Genomic DNA, 20,892 nt, shown 5'->3' on the forward strand with positions numbered 1-20,892 from the left:
CAACGGCTGCAGCCAGAGCAGGGAGTCGGGGGAGGCCGGCAGGGGTCAGACACCACAGCACAGGAGTTGGATCTCATTCTAAGAGTACTGGAAACTGTTGAATTCTAGAGCAGTGGAGTGAGCAGTGATGGGGGCCTGTCGCAGGCTGGGGGGATGATGGCTAAGGTGCCCTGCAGATCTAGCTTCTGCCCCTCAAGGGAGACCTCAGACTGGGAAAAGAGGGGTGGCAAGCATGCTTATTTCCACAGGGATAGTTAACGACTTTAGACAAGCCTTGGCCGCCACCTGTTGTGGGTATTTGGGGAGCGAGGCTCAAGATGTATTTAAACACGAGGCCCAAGGTCTGATGAGGGTGTGGCGCCTCTAGTTGAGGCCCACACGTGTAAATTAAAATCTCCCAGACTATTTCCCTGGCTTCAGGCTGCAAGAAAATAAGATGTAAAACAGTGTGTGTGTGTGTGTGTGTGTGTGTGTGTGTGTGTGTGTGTGTGTGTGTGTGTTTGGAAGGGGCTGCACGGTGGAGTCAGAGCTTGCCCGAGCCCACTCCTCCCCCTCAGGCAGTCACCACGCTGACACAGATGCAAAAAACCGTCAATTTTATATACTTTGTGGTTCAGAAGCAACGATATGCAAAATGGTGGAACAGTCTGTGCTGCCCCCACCCCACCTGAATATGCTGGCTCCTGTTCCCAAGGCGCACAGAACCCAGGACCCCTGTCCCAGGACCCCACGTAGTTACAGGCCCCTGGAAGGGGCCAAGCCCTTAGGGGTCAAGGCTAGGAGAGAGGGGACCAGCACCTTATGCTCCCTGGGGCCCACTGGTCCACTGGAACTGCGTGTGTGTGGAGGGTGGGGGGTGGCCCACCACGGGCCATTTCTCCCCGGGGCTAAGGACTGGGGGAGCAGGTAAAGCTGAGGAGAGGGCTTCGTGGGACAGGGTCCACCACTCCCCGGTGGGGAAGTGTTCCTGGACACCCCACAAGGCACTACTGACCCAGACTGTACGATAGCATGACCCATCTTTGGCCCCCAAACCACTCCCAACCCTGATTGCCTGGTTCTCCCCCTGCCCCAGCTCCCACTGTGGTTTAGGGGAGGAGGAGAGAAGGGGTCTGGGCCCCCCACTCCCTCAGTGAACCGGCCAGGGCACGCAAGGACCCTCTCCCGCTGCTTTGGGCTCCTGGGGTCCTCCTGGCCCAGCACCCCCACTTTGCACTGGCGGATACGAATGAATGAATAAATAAATAAATACCTCCCCTGCCCGCCCCCGCCCCTACAGCTGGCTCTCCTCCTCCTCTAGGGAGCGGTTGAGTCCGGGGATGAACTTGAGCAGCCGCCGGCGGAAGCTGCGGTACTTGGTTTTGCGCAGGCCGGGGCCGCACAGGGCCTGCTCGCGGGCCTCAGTCCAGAGCGCGCCCCCGCCGCCCCCGGGGCCCGCGCAGCGCACACTGGCGCTGCGGCTCAGCGCGGCCCGCGGTCCGGGACACGACCCGGGGTCCGGGACCTCGGCGGGGCCCCCCAGGACGCGGGCGGGGGGCGGCGGGGGTGGCAGCGCGGGTGGCTCAGAGTCCCCAAAGAAGCAGGTGTGGTAGACGGCGTCGTCGGTGTCGCCCCCGGCTCGCCGTGCGCCCCCGCGGGGGCCCCCGGGCACAGCGAGCAGAGGCCCGAAGGGCAGCGAGCCAGGGAGCAGGCCCGCACCATAGAGGCAGGAGCGTACCGACTCCAACGTGTCGTAGATGCTCGGGTCCTTCACCACGAGGCCTGCAGAGGCAGAAGATGCACAGGGAGGGCCGTCAGGCCTGGGGCCGGATGTGTCCTCGGCAAAGGGTCAGAGGGCATGAGCGCGGGATCTTAGTTCCTTCCTATCGACTGTCTGTGTGGCCCTTGCTATTCACAAACCTGAGCCCCACTCCCCTGGTCTGTAAAACAGGAATTACAACTCAGAGCCTTAGGAGGACCACTTAGGACACAAGGGCCTTGGAAAGGATTGAAACAAGCTCCCTGAGCCTTGGTGTTCCCATCTGTAAAACAGAGTCAATACTATCTAGTGCTTACCTTCAGAGGGCTATTATGAAAATAACTAAATGTGCAGCAGCCCAGGGCAGAACTGTACCCTAAGTAGTAGCTCAACAAACCTTTCTCCACTTTGGAGAGGGGAGTAACCCACTAGTTCTGAGGGGGAAGCACAGGTGGGGGTGTCAGTAGGGAAGCAAGTGGCCTTTCACCCCCCAAGTCTACTCACCGTGCACCAGCCGCTGCTCCTGCACCATCAAGGACCTGTATTCTCCCCACTTCTCATATAGGGTTTGCTGCAAGAGACGGCCCCACCCCACTGTCAGGAGCTACCAGGAAACTAGCAGGATATGGGTATAGAGTGAGGGATCATGGAATACACAGAAGAAACTTAAGGTTAAAGGAGGTTCAGACATAAATGATCCCCTCAGAAAGAGTAGGAGCTGAAGGGCAGGGGCTTGGGAAGAGGAGAGGAGGCTGGACATCACTGGGCTCCCCTACCTTCAGGTACTGCAGGCGAGCCTCCAGTTCCGCCTTCCGGATTGATGTCCCATACAGAGTTTCCAGTCTGAGGTTAGGGGATCAAAGGCCAAGTGAGCTCACAGGCCGAGGAAACCAAGAGGCCGAGCCCAGGAACCCTCAGGTACCATGGCACCTACACAGACATACCTGAGGACGTTGCCAGACGCCTTAATGATGTCAACAATCTCTCGATGTCGGATGCCTTCCACATTCAGGCCATTGACGCTGGCGATGGTGTCCCCTGCCAGGCAGAGAGGGGTTCAGTATCTGCTCCACAGGGCATGATGGAAGAATTCCAGCCCCTATCTTGGCTGGAAAGGGAAAGGGTAGCAAGCCCCAGGCATACTGCTGAACTCCCTTCGCCGACTCCTCACAGTTTTGGGGACCTCTTCTGACACCTCTTTCACCCCATTCAGATCACACACTCAGAACCACAGCTACTCTTCCCTGCCTCTAGTGACTACCAGCTTGTCCTGGCCCAGCACCCCAGCAGAGGGCCGGGAACCTCAGAGGGGCTGGGCCCTCATACACCCACACCCTAACCCTACCCTCAGGAAGCTGTCCTCAAAGGCTGAGCACTCCCAGGCCCCTGTGCTTCCCCCAGAGTTGGTTATTTCTGTCTGGCCCATGCCTGTCATGAGACCCAATAGAGACAGGAAGGGGGCAGGGGGAATAGCACCCAGCTGGAAACCCTGGCCCCAGGCATGAGCCCTCAGCTTCTGATACCCTGGGCCTCCATGTGGCAGCGCATGCCGCTGTTTCAGAGGACTCTTTCCCATCTGTGAAAGGGGGTATGGATCCCTGCTCTGGTTACCTCAGGGATGACAGCAGGGAGAGCGTGAAACTACTTTGCAAAGTTGCAATATACCACTTGGCTACTGCCATGGTTTGAATATGGTTTGTCCCCACCAAAACCCAGGTTGAGGCTTCATCCCCAGTGTAACCATGTTGAGAGGTGGTAGGACCTTTGAGAGGCATTTGGGTCATGAGGGATCTGCCCTCATGATTAATGCTGTTTGCTGGGAGTGAGTTCTTGCTCTGGCACAGCAATTAGTTACCTTAACAGCAGATTGTTATTAATACAAAGTGAGCTTGCCACTTGTGTTTTGTCTCTTTTGCATGTGCCTACTCGCCATTCTTGTATGTGTTTCCACCACGAGATGCCATCCACCATGTTATGACATAGCATGAGGCCCTTGCCAGATACAGCTGCCCAATCTTGAACTTCCCAGCCTCCAGAGCCATGAACTAAATGAACTTCTTTCCTGTATAAATTAACCAGTCTCAGCTATCCTGTTATATATAGCAACAGAAAATGAACCAAGACAGCTACCAAACGTTTCTGGTAAGTGGGCAAGGAGGTAAGGGGCTTAGGGGCAAAAATGGTGATAGAGTTGTGAGGAGGGCAGTGATTCGTGCAGTCTCAGCCTGCCCCTTCCTGGAAACTGAAGACTCTAGATTTGCTTGATCCTGGGGGTCTTCTACTGAGGCATCATTTCCTTGTTCGAGGAAGTAACGTAGGTTCCCCAGAGTTGGGCCAGGTTGGGGCTGAATAGGACCTGACCTCCAGTATAAAGCAGATCTAATGGAATGTGGCTTCTTCCCCAGCTCCTGTGCCGGCTGGATTGCCAGACTGGCAGGAGGGAGCAAAACAGCAGCAGCAGCAACGTTCACTGTTTACCAGGCCCTGGTGCTGTGCTGTGATGGGGGTAGGGGGAACATATTATTACCCCCATTTTGCAGATGGGACAGTGTAGGATCACACAGTAAATGGCAAATTTACTGGATCCAAAGCCTAGCTTCTATCCATTCTTCTTTCTGGCCTTCTCAAAGTAAGAGAAGGAAGGGGACTGATTTCAGGAGGGATTTCTCACCCCTTCTGCTTGGGAGTAAGGTCATAGCCCCTTCCCAAAGCCCTGTGTCCTAGGCCCAGGCCCCACCTGGTGTAAGCCCTGCCAGCTGGGCAGGGCTGGACTCATGAACTCGGCAGACAAAGGTCACCATCTCCACGCGCTGCTCCTCCCGGTGATGAAGGCCATAAGTCTGTAACAGACAAGGGCACCCTCAGCTGGGGGCAGCGTGGGTCTATCCATCCCTCAGACTGGCCTTCCAACCCTTCATCCCTCTGCACACAGCTTCTCCCACCTGGATCTCAAAGCCGAAGGTCTGGTTATCCTCCTTCTCCAAAGTCAGCACTTTCCTGCAGGAGACACAGGGTCAAGACTATCAGGACTGAAAGGATAATGTCGGTGTCATGTCTTGGGCCTCCCTGGAGGCTGGGGTCTGGTCTAGAATATTCCAGCAGGACTCACGGTTTCCAGTGACAACTCCCTCTCATCACACATTATGGGAATGTCCTTCCCATACCCAGCTAAAATCAGCTTCATGGAGCTGCACAGAATCAGTCCAGCCTCTGCTGTGGGGAGGGTGGCACTGGGAATGGCTGGCCTCCCAAGTGCCACTTACTGACTAGCTGAGGCCCCAAATTCAGCCCCAGCCAGGAGCCTCCTCTGCTCTACAGCACTGGGGAGAGGACTGGCCCCTCCCCCAGAGGCCAGTCACGAGGCTCAGCCAGACCACAGCTGCTCCTCCCAGCTGCAGTGGGGCCAGCCCACCAGATGTGGGGCTGGGGGAGGGGAGACTCCAGGCCGCCCCTTCCCGCACTAAAGGCCTGCCCACTGGACACAATGGTCTGGAGCCGCTCCAGATGCTCGCCTGCTGGGGGAGCCCAGAGTTTCCTCTGCCCACCCCCACCCCCTTCCTTCCCGCCCAGCCAGAGGCAGAGTCAAAGCAGCCTCCAAAGGCCCCTTCAAGTTTCACAGCCTAAGACAGGCCCTGGAGCCCAGGCCCCTCAGCTCCTAGCCTCACCCAGATATTCCCCCCAAATGCTGAGCAGCACCTCCCAGCTCCAACCTGAGCTCCTCTCACTTTGAACCACAGGCCTTTTCCCCTCTGCACGTACTGGGGCAGGGAGCAGGGTGACTGGGAGTTCCATGTCTACCCCAGTATTCTCTGGTTTTCTGGAAGGGTCAGCAAAGGGCCAGATGGTAAATATTTTAGGCTTTCTTTGTGGGCCCCATATGGCCGCTGTCACATACTGCTCTTTGCTTTTATTTTTTGCAACCCTTTTAAAAATATAAAAACGATTATTAGCTCAAGGGCCAAACAGGCCAATCTGGCCAGCTGGCATAGTTTGCTGATCCATTTGGAGAGGAAGTCAAGCCTAAATCAGGGACAGATATGGGCAGAGAAGGGAAGCTGTGGGATCCCAGGTCCCGGGGTCAGCACCTATTTCTGCCCACACCTTGAATCCCTCCAAAGAGGGCTGCCACAGGGTGGGGCCAGAATAGGACTGAAGGCAGGGTAGCCAGATCCAAGCAGCTGGATGAAGCGTGGCGAGGAACTGGGCCCCTGGAGTTTGCTGGGGCTGGGAGGGCTCAGGGGAGCCCAGGAGGCCTGGTTAGGACATCCCCACAAACTTCGCCTGCTTCCCCCACCTCCCAGCTCTCATGATCCAGATCTTCCCAGGGAGGGGTAACTGGCAGAGGCTGGGGGTGAGCTGAGGAGCACCTAATGACTCAAAATCCCCACCTCCTTTCTCTGCCACCCCTTCATACAGCCCACACCCCCACCTGCCCCTCTCTCCCAGTGGGGGAGCCATGCTTAAAGGGTGGGAGAATGACTCTCACCACATCCAGTAGCGCTGAGGTGCTGTGTGCCCCCCACCCTAGCACCACACCCTTTTGGACCCTGGCAGGAGCTAGGCGGAGGTGACTCACCGCTGCTGCTCAGGACTCTGGTTGAGATTCTTCCAGCGAAATCCTGAGCCCTGGGTGGGAAGACAGTCAGGGAAGAGCAGGTGAGAGGGGGGCTGTCCTTGAGCAGATGCTGAGAGCCCTACTCTAGGAGGCCCCTCACCTGGGCTCCAGCTCTGGACACAACACGGCGCTTCTTGTTGCCTGTCTGTCCCTTCCCAATGCCACACCTGCTTTGGTGCCGATTGCTACTATTGGTGTCACTCCTTAGCTTTCTCCCCCGGCTATACTCCCATACCTGGGACTGCAGGGTCGCAAGCATCCTCTTGGGGTCTAGATGCATGGATCTCTAAGCCTCCTGCTGGTTTCCACACTGGCAGGGGTAAGTGTGGGGGTCATTACCCTAGAATGGTCTCCACCCCCTAGACCCCTGTCTGTAGGGGATCAGGCCTTCCAGACTCTGAAAGCTGAGGCAAGGGCTCTTCCCCAGTGGGATTCAAAGAAGGGCAGGTATCCAAACCCCTGGGCTCACCTATCAAGGTATTCCAGGGACCCCCTGACACTCGGGTCTCTCCACCTAATTTCTCAGCCAAAGACAGTGTGGCTTGGGAGAGCTGGGGTCCGGGGACTGGCAATCCCAGCCAGAATGTGTAAGAGAAGGAGACAGAGCTGCCATGTATCCTAAAGTACAGGCTGCTCAGGGACCAGCTATGGATCCCAGCTGCAGGTGACTAGCTATGACCAGCTGTGCCCAACTACACCTCGGTCTCTCAACATTGCCATATATTTTGTTGTTTTCTGGGACAAAAAAAAATCTTAGATATCAAACTTGACAGTAAGTCTTACTAAGAGAGATTGGGAGTTCTTTTTGTGGGGAGAAGTGACAGAGCTGAAGGTTCCTGTCTCTTCAGGGCCCTTGAAAAACTAGTCTCTTTCCCTTTCTAAATTTTTGGTCCTTGGAGGAAGCCCAGTCTCAGAGCAGCCAACCAGCCCAGGGCCTTCCAGGTCTGTGCCCTTGTTAACTCCCTCCAAGCTGCCTCAAGGCAAGGAGAAGAAGGGGGCCCTCTTTCTCCAGAACCAAAGATTAGCCTCAGGGGAGGGGACAGTTCCCAAATGGGCCAAGGAGGAAGGACTGGGCAGCACAGAGAGACCCCTTTGTCTTTCAACCCAATTTTCATAAAATGCAAATTCTCAACAAGCTGTTCATTGTGTGGGGGGGAGCCGGGGGCCAGGGTAGGAGGAAGGGTCTGAGTAGGGAAAGGCCACCAGGCCCCTCTCCTTAACCTGGGTCTCAAGTCGGTTCTGAGCGCTCAGGTCCCCTCGGGCCAGAGGCAGAGCCTGGCGGAGGGGGAGACTCGGGGCGGGCGCGGCCCGCATCCTTCCTGCCCCGCGGGCGCCCTGCGACCCCTCCCACCGCGTCCGGTTCCGGCTGAAGTCCAGGGAGCTCTGGCCGTCGCACCCCGCACGTCAGACGCGGGGCAAGGCGGCCGGCCCCGAGCCCAGGAATCCGGGTGTCCCCTCGAAGGGTGTGCTCTCCGGAGTCCGCGGCTCCCCACGCACCCCTCGGCGTGAGAACGCACGCGGCGCGGCCGCCGGCCCCCCTCTCCCACCCAGGGCTCTGGGACCCTCAACTAGTTTGGGGCGAGAGGCGGCACCGCCTCCCTAGCCCTCCCGGCTCCAACCAGAGAGAGAGGCCCAGGCGAGGGGTTCCTGGGGACTTCGACACACCTGGACACGGGAGGCGGGGCGTGGCGCAGAAAGCCAGATGGAGCGAGCAGGGGAAAGGGGTGCTGGGGCGGAGTCCAGGAAGGCGTGGGGGGGCCAGACGGGGCGGCGGCGCGTGGCGAGTGGAGCTGAGGCCGCCGGACTGGGGCGGCCCGGAGGCGAGGGCCACAGGCTTCAGAGCCGCGGGGGCGCGGGCGGGGGCCTTGCGCCTTCTGAGGAGGGGCCGAGGGGAGTCTACGGGGCTTGCGGGTGGGCTGGGGAGCAAGGTGGGGTACTCAGTGGACCCCAAGGAGAGAATACTGTGAGGTGGGCAGGCAATGATGGGGATGTGGCGGGGTTGAGCAGGTCCCGAGGAAGGGACGCTGGGGGTCACGCGAGCTGAGGCTGGGGCTGGGGGACGCACCTTTCGGCGGGGCAGGGTGCCCCCGGACACGGCGAGCGCGCGATACAGCTCTGCAGGGTGGTAGTCCTCCAGCGCAGCATACAGCTCGTCCCCGGGGGGCCCAGGGGTGGCGGCTGCAGCAGGGGGGCCCGAGGCCCGAGTCGGGGCGGGAGCGGCGGGAGCGACTTCTGAGTCGGGAGCCCGGGTGGCGGGGTCCGGGGCGGCCGCCGCCTCCTCTTTCTGCTGCAGCTTCCTGAGTCGGCGGAGGGTCATGGCTCCGGCGCCGGGCACCCCTTGGTGGCGGCGCTGGCTCCGCTCGGCGGGGCTGGCGGCGGCTTGGGGATGCCAGCCGGGCGGGCAGCGGGTCGCCTTGCTTTATAGGCTCCAGGAACCCCCCCCCCCCCCCCGCCGGGCGCGGCCTCCGGTGGCCTCGCCCCCAGGAGCGGCAGGCCCCGCCCCTCGGGGGGCGGCTGCCCCGGAGCCCCGCCCACAGCGCTCGACGGCCGGCCGGGCAGGCGGCACTCAATGGGGGAAACCTAGCTGCGGAGGGGAGGAGGGAGAGGATAGCCCGGGGGGCGGGGGGCAGGGGTCTACGCGATACCTGGAGGGGGGTTGTGAAGGGGTTGTTGCCTGGAGGGGCTCTGTGAAGGGGCCTTGCGCGTTGTGGATTCATGGGGCAGGGGGGCACAGTAAGGGGTCATTGTAAGGAAGCTTGGGGGTTCCAGGGGAGGATTCGAGGGGATCCAGGGGGCTGTAGGAGACTCTAGGCCAGGCGAGAGAGGCAGCAGGCCTGTGCAGCGGGAGGGGTGAGGTCCCTGAAGGAGGAGGGAGGAGATGCCCCTGAACTGACAGCGCAGAAGCCCCCCCCATCCCCCCATCCCCCCGGGAGTGAGAGGGCCCAGGATTTCCCCTTTACACAGCTGCCCTGGAAGAGCTGAAAGAGGCTGCCTCCCCTTCCCACATCTAGGGGAAAGAGAAGAGGTGGAAATTCTAAAAGCAGTAGGCTTAATTCTGGCCTGTCCCCTCCAAGGGTCTGGAATGGTCCCCGCTATACCCCTCTCTTCCGCTCCTGACACTGGGCTCAGAGCCCCCTTTCCCCGCAGGCAGCACCTTACTATGGAGTTGACTGGTGGGGTTGGGGTGAGCCCCAGCTGAGTGGGTACTCAGGGTTGGGGGGGGCGATCCTCAGCCATTCTCTGACCCTGTCTTGGGGACCATCCCCCCATTATGTTTGTTACCATGACTGCCAGCCTGTGGGAGAGGCGGGCGGGGATGGCCCAGCTGAGTCTCTGTCGTCAGTGGTGCCCGAATAAGAAGTGAGAGGAGGAAGTGGAAGGCGGCGTCTGGTGTCTAAAGAGCAGCTAGCCACCACAGGACATCAGCACCACAAGCTGGGGACGCCGTGTCCCAACATCAGCCACTAAGCAGAGGCCAGGGATGCACTGTCCCTTTCTGTACCCTCCTCCAGTCTCCCCAAATCTGTGTTGCACCTTTATAGTTAGCATTTATTGAGCATTTACCGTGTGCTGTGCACACTGTTCTGGGTGTGCTTTTACATACATGTATTAACTCACTTGGTCTTCATAACAGCCCTGTGAAGTAAGTGCCATCATCATCCTTACAGATGGGACAATGGAGGCCCAGAGAGGGTCTTGCCCTAAGTCACTCAGTGGCAGAGCTGAGATCCAAACCCAGGCAGCCTTCAGTTCTTCATTCATCCAACACTTAAGCCCGGCTGTGTGCCGGATACTGGTGAGGCACTGGCGTCATAGAGGCTCTTGGTCTGGTAGGGAGTCGTACATTGTACATGTGCTGTGTTAGACACGTGGCATGAGGAGCACTGAGGGGCAAGTGGCTGCGTCCACCTGAGGAGGCCAGGGACGGCTTTCCATCTCCTGCCCATCTCAGTTCACAGGTCTGTCTCCGTCCCCTCACCTCCCCGTCTTGTCTCCCTGACTCTGTGTCTCTTCCCCACTCCCAGCCTTCTGTGCCCCCAGCCCCTACAGGAGGTGTGGGTGGGAAAGGGTGCATTTCCGCCCCTCAGTGATTGCACAGATCCAGATGGCAGGCTGCGTGCTGGATGGGGGTAGGAGGGGCTGGGGACTGCCGGGAGCTCAGAGTCGGCTTCCTCAGTGCCTTCCTCTCCCTCCTCCCCCTCCCCCAACCCCGCACCACCAAGTGGCCATCAGCTGAGGGGCGAGGGGGTGTCAGTGGGGAAACATGGGACTCTATTGTGAAGCATTAGCACAGATGGACCCCTGGACCGTCTGTTGCCTGCTCCTGACAGACGGCATCTGTGGTGGGGGTGGGGCTGGGAGGCGCAAAGGCATGAGAGGCAATGGTTTCTATTCTGTTCGTTCCAGCGCTTATCCCAGAAAGGACTCATCAAAAGGGTGTCTTGCACAGCCTCTTGTGTGACCATGTAACCACCTCGCCTATCCCAGAGGGTTACCTAGTGGACACCTCCTCCCCTGAAGCCTGGAGAAGTGGACGCCACAGGTGTGGGGCAGAGCACCTGTGTCTCACAGCCCTGTCGAGCCCTTCCTCCTTCAGGCTGACATGGAGGCGGAGACCACCCCTCAGTTTGTGCAGGCCAGTCTGCCTCCCTGCCGCCACGGGAGAGGCCACCGGCAAGGACTGGAGCCCTAGAGAACCCCAGAGTACGGGTGGGCCCAGGAAATGCACTGTCAAGCCCTTTACATGATTTCCTCAAATCCTGGGATTTCAGAGCTCTATAAAGGGCCTTATGGTCTTGAAAGGATACTGTGTGGTCCAAGCCCTCATTTAACAGAGGCAACTGAAGGGAGGGAAAGATGGTGGCAGAACAGACACTAGGACCCACTAGAACCCAGGTCTCCGGACTCCAGAGACTGTTTTATTCAGCTGCTGCAAGCTCCTTGAGAGCTCAGAGATTCCTGTCTGCTTCCTCCTCCCAATCTCCCCAATTTCTCCAAGGAGGGGACAGGGAGGCCCAGCATGCCACACCATGGAGTGGTGATGCCCTCTGGTGGCCACGAGTCTCTCAGTGGAAAATCTCCAAACCAGACGGAAAGGCTGGCTGGTATCAGACTTCACCTGGAGTCCCAGCCCTGTGTACGGATGCCCCGGGGTTCCTCACCCTCCTGTGAGGATCTGTGCTCAACTGAGACGCCAGGCTCCACCTTGGTCACCGAGTTCTGGAATCTCACACCTGTCACAGTTAGGAAGTTGTTTTTTGGATTGAAGCCGCTGCAGGTGAAAATCAGCAGGGAGAAGGCAGACAGCTGGAGGGCCTTCTAGGTGCAGTAACCTTCACACCCCAGGCAGTATACACGAGGCTCCCAAAGCTGTGCCTTCTCCAACTCTCCGCGACTTCCCCCTAAACCTGAGTCTCTTGAGCATCTGTTCTTCTCATCCTATCTCCTGCAACCCTTTAAAGCTTGGGGGTGGGGGAGACATTCTGCATGCCTGCAACTTCATTCCAGGACACCTCCCCCTCTGGGAAACCTCCCCGAACAAACCATCGTTCCGGCTTCTCAGACATCTGCACTCAATCTGTACCTTGTTCCCAAGCAAGTCTCTCCCTCTGAGAATGAGCTCCCAGGTTTGCTTCCTTTTGCTGCAGCTGCCCTGACTCCTGGCAGTCAGGATGGGGCTTGGTCTGGGCTGGGGGCTTAGACAGCGGGGACCCAACTGACAGACAAGGTGTAGGCGACACCCCTTGGGCAAGCCCTTGCCAGATACATAAGAGCAGCCTCCCGTGGCAGCAGTGAGGAGAGCTGAATCTTGCCCCACCAGCCTACCCGGGCTCTAGCGTACCATCAGAAGTCAGGGCACTTGAGTCTAGAGTGCAGCAGCTCAGGCTCCTCTGGAGCCTGACTCAAGTCTCAGAGCTCCAGCATAGTTATTTCAGGGCCCGGAACTGGCAGGGATGAACAGTTCGCTGAGGGCTCCTCCCTGGGTACTGCCACTGCCCCTAAGCTTGGGGAGATGGGAGCGGAAAGCCTGGGGCTCAGCTGGCTCTCTGGGCTGTCAGGAATGAGGGGCTGGGCCCCCATTTGCATGACATCACCTCTTGTAGGAGGCATGGACAGCCGGTGGGCAGCTGACTGGGCAAGGAGTGGTTGTTCTTAACGGCTCCTGTTACCTAACAATTTCCACGGGATGGTGTCTGTGCGTGTACTGGGGCCTGGGGGAGGGAGAGCAGCGGCAGGGTTGATCCAGCCCAGCCCAAAGACCCGTTGCTAGGAGTCTGAGAGTAGGAGCAAGGTAGATGTAGTTCGTTTGCGTTGGATATGGGTGGTCTATGGGTCTAGTCCTGCCCAGAGGCCAGGGACCATCTTGCCTCTTGGACGGGGAAGGCAGGGTATCTTTGGCTTGAACAGGTTGGCGTGGCAGAAGGAAGGTTAACTCTCCAGTTTTCCTTACGGTATCTGCACCCTACTCGTGAGACATAGGGTATGTGTTATCTTACCCGCCTCATTTCAGAACAGGTGCAGATAGTGAAGATGGACAATGACAGCTCTTAGGGCCCCAGACTTCCCAGATCTCTTCTCTCTTGGTGGACACACTTGCTCGGTTGCTTTGTCCCTGGTTCCTTCTCCCAGGGGACAAGCGTCATGCACCTACCTCCCCAACCCCCAAACACATGCAAGTCCACCAGGCTGAGATCCACCCGTGCACCCCAAACAAGTCAGCTCCCCTTTTCCCTTCATCGTCTGCATCTGATTATGCCCCAAATCTGTGTGTTCTACCCACCGTCTCTCTTTCCTCCCAGCTTTTCCTGCTGTACCGACACTGCAATTGCCTTGTGACATCAGCACTGTGATCCTCCCCAAAGACAGGATCACATCGCTCCCTGCTTAAAACCTGCTGCTATGGTCTGCATGTTGGTGTCTCCCCAGATTCCTCCGTTGGAACTAAACACCCAGTGTGATTGTATTAAGAGACAGGGGGCTTTAGGGGGTGATTATATCATGAGAAAAATTTGGGACCAAGTCAAGAGGAAAAATTACTGATAGATTAGCGCAGTCTGAGATAGCTGTCATGGGGAAGTGATGGCATTGGTGCTACATATTTGCCATTTCTGGCCCCCAGGAGGAAGTGCTGACTTCTCAGCATGGGAACAGCTCCAACAGACTCCCCTGTTACACCCCTGGCTCACATTCTCTAGCCATGCTGAACATCTGTGGTCCTTGAATGACAACACTCTTTTTGACTAAAACCCCCTCCTCTCCTAAGCAGGCCAATGCCTACTCCAAAACACATGTCACCTCGCTTGGCCCCAACCTCCTATCTCTCCTGTGTTCCCACAGCCTTCTCCCCATCCCTATTATAGTACCTACCTCCTTCCATTGTAGTTATCTATTTACTAGCCCATTCTACCAGATAGGGAGCCCCTGGAGGGCAGGGACACACCCCTTCTTTCCCTAGACATCTCATCTGTGGTTCACGACACCTTGCATATTGCTCTGTACTGGGACTTGCCAAAATCCACTTTACTGTTACCTCTGTACAAATCTGAATTGCTCTGCCCAGATTATAAACTCCTTGAAGGGATTATCTTTGTATTCTGCCTATTGCTTTATGCACTAAAGTTGCTCAACAAATAATTATTAGAGCCCAGTCTATCCAATTGTTCCTTAAACCTTCCTACTCCCTTAGCCCCCATTTTGGCTTCCAAGGAGAATTCTCAGGACCCAGGGATACCTTCCATATTCCTTACATACTACCCTCCCTGACCATGTGATACCCAAAGACTTGCAGGCTTTAGTGTCCAGTTTTTTTTTCAAACACCAGTCTAGCTGTTGCTGTGCAGGTGTTTTAGATGTGACTACCATTTAAATTAGCAGACTCTGAGTAAAGCCTATTACCCTCCATAATGTGGGTGGATTTCATCCCATCAACTGAAGGCCTTAAAAGACTGGGGTGTCCTGAGGAATGATTCTGCCATCAGACTCGGGACTGCAACATCAATTCTTCCCGGGGTCTCTAGCCTGCTGGCTTGCCTTGCAGATTCCCGACTTGCCAGACCCCACAACCATGAGTCAATTCCTGAAAATGAATCTATGTACCTTCTACTGGTTCTGTTTCTCTGGAGAACCCTAATAACACCATGCCTGGCTTGATCCAAAGCGCCCTTACCCCCTCCCCCGCCTTTCTTGGGCATCCCTCTTATGTTCCTGAGCCAGTCTCTTGAATTCTGCTACTTCTGATTTTGTTTTGGTTATGGTTAGTAAGCATGTTCTCAGGACTATAAAGTTCAGAAGACATATGGCCTGAGGGACAGAAATTTAGGATGTGTGAAACCAAAACCCAGGTGATACAGCATTCAAACGAATCAGTTCTGTGTCACAAGCCTTACAAAGGTGAAACACCATTGGTAACCTTCAAGGGCACACAGAAGGGTTGCCATTTTGATTTCAAAATGGTAAAGGTGAGCCTGTGATCCATAGCCTAGTGAATTTTAGATCCATGCCTGGCAAGATGACTGACTTTTCACAGGATGGCCTCTAAGGGGCGTTCATTTGAACTGGGTTGAGATTCACTACTAAGCACTTTGCCTTTCCTTCCGATGAACACGGAGACAGCTGCAGCAGCCACGATGACAATTCAGCTAGGGACTTGGGCCTCTGTTACCTTTGTCAACAGAATAATTATGGCCAGAACACAAGGACAATCGGGATAGATGCCAAACTTGAAGCAAACTTCTAGAGGTAAGTTACTCGATTTTCTCCAGCCCAACAGAGTCTCAAGACAGTTGAGAACAATGGAAAACTCAGGGTAATAATCAGGATTTAAAAATCGTGAAAGGCAGGTTCTGTAGTGAAATTTAATAGGGTAAAAATATAAGGTCCTGCACTTGAGTTCAAAATACCAACTTCCCATGTACTGGATGAAGGAGAATGTAGCTGGATTTTACTCAACCCAGGAGATGAGGTGCAGTTCTCGGATGTGATCTGCGAGTACCGTAGGCTTATCATTCTAGTCTGTGTGGTCAGTTAATACCCAGGGGGAAGATTATGCATCCTTTCTGGCCCCAGGCTCTAGCTAGGCTCAGAGAGAGCAGCCAGCCTGGGTGAACGTGGACCCATGAGGCACGGCAGCATGGTGGGGAAGGGGCCATGGTCTGCGGTCAACATCCTTGACCCAGGGTCTCTTCCACCCACAAGCTAGGTGATCTTGGGCAATTTATCTGACTTCTCTAATTCTCCATTTCCTAATCCATACAGAGAAGATAATAATGGCCACTTCATATGGCTGTTTTGAAGATGAAAGCAGCTAATATATGTAAAGCAAATGTTGGCACATTGCTTAGCACACAGTAAGTTCTCAATAAGTATTTGTTAATATAACTGAAGAAATTCAGAGCTTTGCCAGAAGATTCACCATGACAGCTGCCTTCAAATATTTTAAGGGACCTTATAAGGTAAGAGAGAATAACTGTTCTGCAAACTCTGTGCAAGCCACATGGAGGTTGCCCAGTCCTACAGAAGGAAGAGCTCTCTACTGAGCAGCATGGTCTGCTGTAGTCCCCTAGGTGCTAGAGCAGGAGGCCACAGCCACTTGGCAGGGATGCCGAGGACAGTCAAGTGCCTGATGATGGTGAACTAGGGGGACCTTTCGGGTCCCATCTAACCTGGACACTATGATTCCAGGACTCGCTATTTGAGATCCCCTCAGCTTAAAGGACACTGACACTCACCCATGCACTGAGAACACCAGAGTAACTACTGAAGACTCCGATCTCAGTCACCTAAGCGCCCCAGAATTCCCGATTATGCTTCATTTTAGGAGAAGGGAAGCAAAACGGAGAAGGCTCATGCTACCAAGACATGAGAGCATGTGATGAACCAGGAGCAAGACCCTCTTTTGTAAATAGAGAAAAATGATGAAAAAAAGATTCAGAGCGAGCCCAAGGGTGCTCAGGTATCTCCTGCTCCCCTTGACGCCAGGTCCCCACTCTGTGAAACACATAGCAAGTCTCAGGAAGACCCAAGATGTTCAGACCAGCACCTCTGCTGAATGTGATCTGCCACAGCTGGTGTCAACATCTGCCCCTGGCCAGCAGGAGCGTGGAAACACCACCTCGGAACCACGCGCCCAACCCCAACTGCCCATCCCCTGATAAAATCTAGGCAGTCATTCTACATATGTAAGACAGATGGCACCAGGAAAGCTCTGTGAATAAAACTTTTAATAATGTACAGCAGAAATTGGACAGGCTCATTCTTATATTAAAACAAAAGATTTCCTATATTACAATTTATTTACATTTGCATACTGAAGAGGTAAAGTGTCTAAGTGGCTATTTTACAGTCCTTTCTAATAAAATGTACAAAAACAAACAGAAGTACCGAGAACGCCGTTCGGGGGCCTTAGTGGCGACGTAAGAACGGGCTTGGACTTGGTCTGTGAATCCAGAATCCAGAGGTGCAGGTAGCCCTATGGATCAGGGTTAGCCTCAGGGGCCAAAACCACGGCTTGAGTTTCTCTCCCACTCTTGCTTGGTGTTAAGAGTGGCAAGGGTGGGTGTAGCAGCTTCCCCCAAACCTGCTCCATCTTCCCCAGAGGTGGAGGAGCTGGACTACCTGTGTGGTGAGGGCAGAAGGGCCACCTGGGGAGTGGGCTAGTGGCTTGGGAGCGGCTGGGTGGATGTGTGTTGGCAGATCCCAGAGGCTAGTTTTGACTCCAGGCAGGAGTCTAAGTTCCGTCATCACCTATAACCCACCAAGGCTCTCCTGCAGGGCGGACAGGTGGGAGGTCAGCCGGGGGAAAGAAGGGCCCCCTAATGACACAATTGGTATTGAAGGAACGTTAGTCAGTGGCCAGTAAATTGGCCCAAAGGGTTAGAGGAAAATCTCCTTTAATGCAAGGAAAGCAATACATCAGGCAAATAAATAGAAGAGGCAGGAGCACTGGGGAGACTGAGGCAGGAGAGGGCTCTCCCTCCTCCACGGGCTTTGGCAGAGAACCGCTGGGCTGGAGGCAGAGATGCTCTAAGGCTGCATACATGATGCGCCTCCCTGGGGGCAGGAAGGGGGCTCAGAATGAATGCAGTGATTTGGGGTCTCACCTGGGGTTCTAAACCCCAGGCCTCATTGCCCACCACTGATTTCTTTGCAGTGGGTGGCAGGGGTTCCTCTTTCTTCAGTGATCCTATACAAGAACAGTAAATCCAGGCTCAAAAGGGTCTTAGAACCAATTATGAAACTTTCTGGTCTCAAGACAGGCACCCACTTACTTGAATCAGCTCCTTCTTCAGTGCTCTGGGAGGAGGACCCAAGCCTGTCCTGTTCCAGGCGGTATTCCCAGAGCCTGGCGCAGTGCCTGGCACCCAGCAAGCACTCAGCACACAGCTGTTGAATAAATGCCTGGAGAGGCTGCAACCAGCTGGACAAAGCACAAAAGGCGAGGGCCCTGGAGCAAGAGCCACTCAGGGAATGGGGGTGGAGGCAGAATGCCCAAGAGACTGAGCCCCCAGGGCAAAAAGGAAACCTCACTGCTGAGTGGGGAGGGCTCAGGAGCAAGGACAAACATTTCCAGTGTGACTGAGCTATGTGCGCTTGATTAGAGGATTTTTTTGGTTTTTTTTTTTTTTTTTTAGGGATTTCTTTAAAAACAAATAGATTGAGAGGTAATCATCACATAGAGATGGTTTTCCTTTTACAAAAACTTAACAATATTAAAAAAAAGTTAAAATCCAAACCCTCCCAATAAAATTAAAAAAAGAAATCAAACCACTCCAGTTAAAAGTTATGGCTTCAAAGTTATTATATTCCTAAGATATGCTGACCAAATCACCACCCACAGCCGTGCTTCTAGACTTCATTAAATATGACACTCAGTTAAATGACATGTTCTGAGAAGGCTGCTCCCTTTAGTAGGGCCCCTGAAGTAGATGCGAATCTCTCCTCTTCCCTCCACCCATCAGGTAATCCAGTAAAAGACCCATGCAGATGCTCCCTCCCTCCCAGACCCCTCCCCACGCCTCCCACCCCCTTCCCTTCCCCGCCCCAAACCCACCACCACCAAAAATATACACTGCTGTTTCCAGAATCTGGGATGTGAAAGACAGATGTGACATTCCAATCTGAGTCCCAAGACCTGGCTTCACATTCCTGGCCCTTCCTCCATGGTGCTGAGCATGACACCCTTGGGCTGGCTCATTCCCGTGGCTGACGCTGACCACAACCAAGACTTCTGCCAAGATTCCTTCCCTGCCCACCCCAACCCCTCCCTCACATTTTGACCCAAAAGCCTCTTCTGCCATGGACAACTGGGCCAGCTTTGGTTCCACAGTCTGAAATGGAGGAGGAGAGCTGTGTTGACACTGGGGTGAGCAGAGCAACCTGCTAGACACAGAGTACCACTGAGGCATGAAGGGCTCTGGGGGGAGGGGGAGAGGGAGGGGAGGGGAGGGAGAGACCTCCAGGGAAGGGTACCAAGGACACTAGATGCTCTCACTATTGAACAGAGGCACCAGCACGCACAGACAGCATGACAACCACACCCCCGACCTGCACATGCACGGAAAGCTCAAGCAGGTAAGTGCGCACCTACAGACACACATACACACACACGTGTAAGGGCGTGGCACAAACCAGGCACAACGGGGGACACACCTCGGCACATGCACACACGCTGGACAGACAGGCGGCAGATTCTGTCTCCACTGGCAGTCCCTCCACATGTCCACATGGGGCGGAGGGGAGCGCGTGGCTCAGAGCTGCCTGTGAGAGGGGCTGCACTCCAGTTCCTCTGGGCCACCTTGGTGTGCTGTGGGTTGGTCCATGGAGGGAAACCCTCAGCGCTGCTTAGCACTGGCAACAACTCAGCTCCTCCGGCCCCCCTCCCAGGCCACCCCTTTCACCATTCCTGGCTATATGCGCCAGATGCACCGGGTTTTGCAGGACTTCCCACTACAACCAGTTTGAGTTGTGGCATTGAGTTCTCCATACAATTCGCGCTCAGAGTCTCCATGCCTTTAGGAGGTAAATAGAAAAGATGTCTGTGTCTCAAACCCAACATGGGAGTGAGCGAGTCTCCCGGGCTCTATCCCTCTTATGGGCCAGGGCTCCTGGCCACAGAGGGCTGGGCAGAAACGAGAGGTAGGCCTCCATCGTACGCTCAACGTGGCAGCTGTATGTAGTTCTCACTGCCCAGAGGTGCACATGGGGGAGAGGGAGCAGAGTTAGATCTTCACATCTTCCTGCACGCTGAGCTGTGAGAGGGTCTTCTTGATGCGCAGAGCAGTCAGGCGGGCCGCACCATTGGCATACCAACACTCCCGCATCATCTTCCCCATCACCCGTAATGCCTGCACAGAGAGACCCACAGGCCATCAACAATGCCTCGGAGAAGCCTTCTGGTCCCTAGGCCCTCGCTCACTTCCCTACCGCTTCCCCCTCAATGTAGAGTCTAGCGGAATCCACCCCCACCAACCAACCTTAGGGAAAGGCTTGGTACACCTCCCTTTCCCCTTAGCTCTTCTTTCCACAGAGGACAGGTTGTGCAGGGACAAGGTAAAAGCTACGGCTAAAGACCAGCTCTTTCAGCCTCACTCTCATCCTCTGAAGCAAACCCTACCCTGAGGGTTCTGAAAAACACTTTGAAAAATGCTGCTCAATTATGCAACGAGAAGGATTCACCCAAAATGTGTACTAAGCAATTTTGTTCTTAAATGCAAAATGCCCTCTAGTGGTTATACTCTAAAAGCAGAGCCAACCCTTCCCCACGTCATTACCAGATGAATAGGTTCTGGGGTTAGAGTCAACAACACCGTGCTGTACACCTAAAATCTGCAGAGAGCAGATCTTAACTGCTGTCACCACACACACAAAGGCTACTGGGTGAGGTGACACATGTGTTAACTAACTTCAATGTGGTAATCATTTCACTATATATATATATATAATATTATATATATATATCGAAGCAGCATGTTGTACAATTACAATTTATCAATTATATTTCAATAAACCTAAAAAAAAAAAGAGAGAAAAACAGCCACGAGTGAAAAGGAGACCCATGTGCACTTAGCTAGGCAAACACTGTTCCCCCGAAGACTGAGAGACTCCAGAATTCTACGTTTAGCGGGAATCTATGTCATAAATTTGTCCTCATTTCAATTTTTTCCACCAAATGTCATCCACTCCCTCCCATTTCATCTGCCATCTCTCCTGAATTCAAATTCTCCACCCTAATCCCAACCCCGTCACATATGACACCCTGCTCCATTCTTCTGTGTCTTTGGAAAGGCCATTTCTCTCACAGGCATATCCTCTTGCTAAGTGCGACTTTCTTTCTTTCTTTTTTTTTTTTTTTGAGACAGAGTCTCGCTCTGTTGCCCGGGCTAGAGTGAGTGCCATGGCGTCAGCCTAGCTCACAGCAACCTCAAACTCCTGGGCTTAAGCGATCCTACTGCCTCAACCTCCCGAGTAGCTGGGACTACAGGCATGCGCCACCATGCCCGGCTAATTTTTTTCTATATATATTTTTAGTTGGCCAGATCAT

The 20,892-nt window shown here is 54.9% G+C and overlaps 2 protein-coding genes across 2 annotated transcripts in view; both read right to left on the reverse strand.

Moving 5' to 3' along the window:
• Positions 1-579: 579 nt before the first annotated feature.
• On the reverse strand, positions 580-8,752 carry TAMALIN (trafficking regulator and scaffold protein tamalin). The gene is made up of 8 exons (XM_045553958.1): positions 8,419-8,752; positions 6,315-6,364; positions 4,681-4,735; positions 4,476-4,578; positions 2,683-2,776; positions 2,515-2,581; positions 2,243-2,309; positions 580-1,761 (listed from the first exon to the last, which is right to left on the reverse strand). The coding sequence occupies exons 1-8, from the start codon at positions 8,668-8,670 to the stop codon at positions 1,274-1,276; spliced, it is 1,176 nt and encodes a 391-aa protein (XP_045409914.1). The 5' UTR covers positions 8,671-8,752; the 3' UTR covers positions 580-1,273.
• Positions 8,753-16,556: 7,804 nt separating this feature from the next.
• The window catches only part of ACVR1B (activin A receptor type 1B), a 39,253-nt gene continuing 34,917 nt past the window's right edge, over positions 16,557-20,892 (reverse strand). The window contains exon 9 of the mRNA XM_045553959.1: positions 16,557-19,696. Coding sequence (XP_045409915.1) covers positions 19,571-19,696 — 126 coding nt within the window. The 3' untranslated portion in view covers positions 16,557-19,570. The remainder of the gene's footprint in view (positions 19,697-20,892) is intronic.

The sequence above is a fragment of the Lemur catta genome, chromosome 6, assembly GCF_020740605.2.
Source record: "Lemur catta isolate mLemCat1 chromosome 6, mLemCat1.pri, whole genome shotgun sequence".
Classification (NCBI taxonomy): domain Eukaryota; kingdom Metazoa; phylum Chordata; class Mammalia; order Primates; family Lemuridae; genus Lemur; species Lemur catta.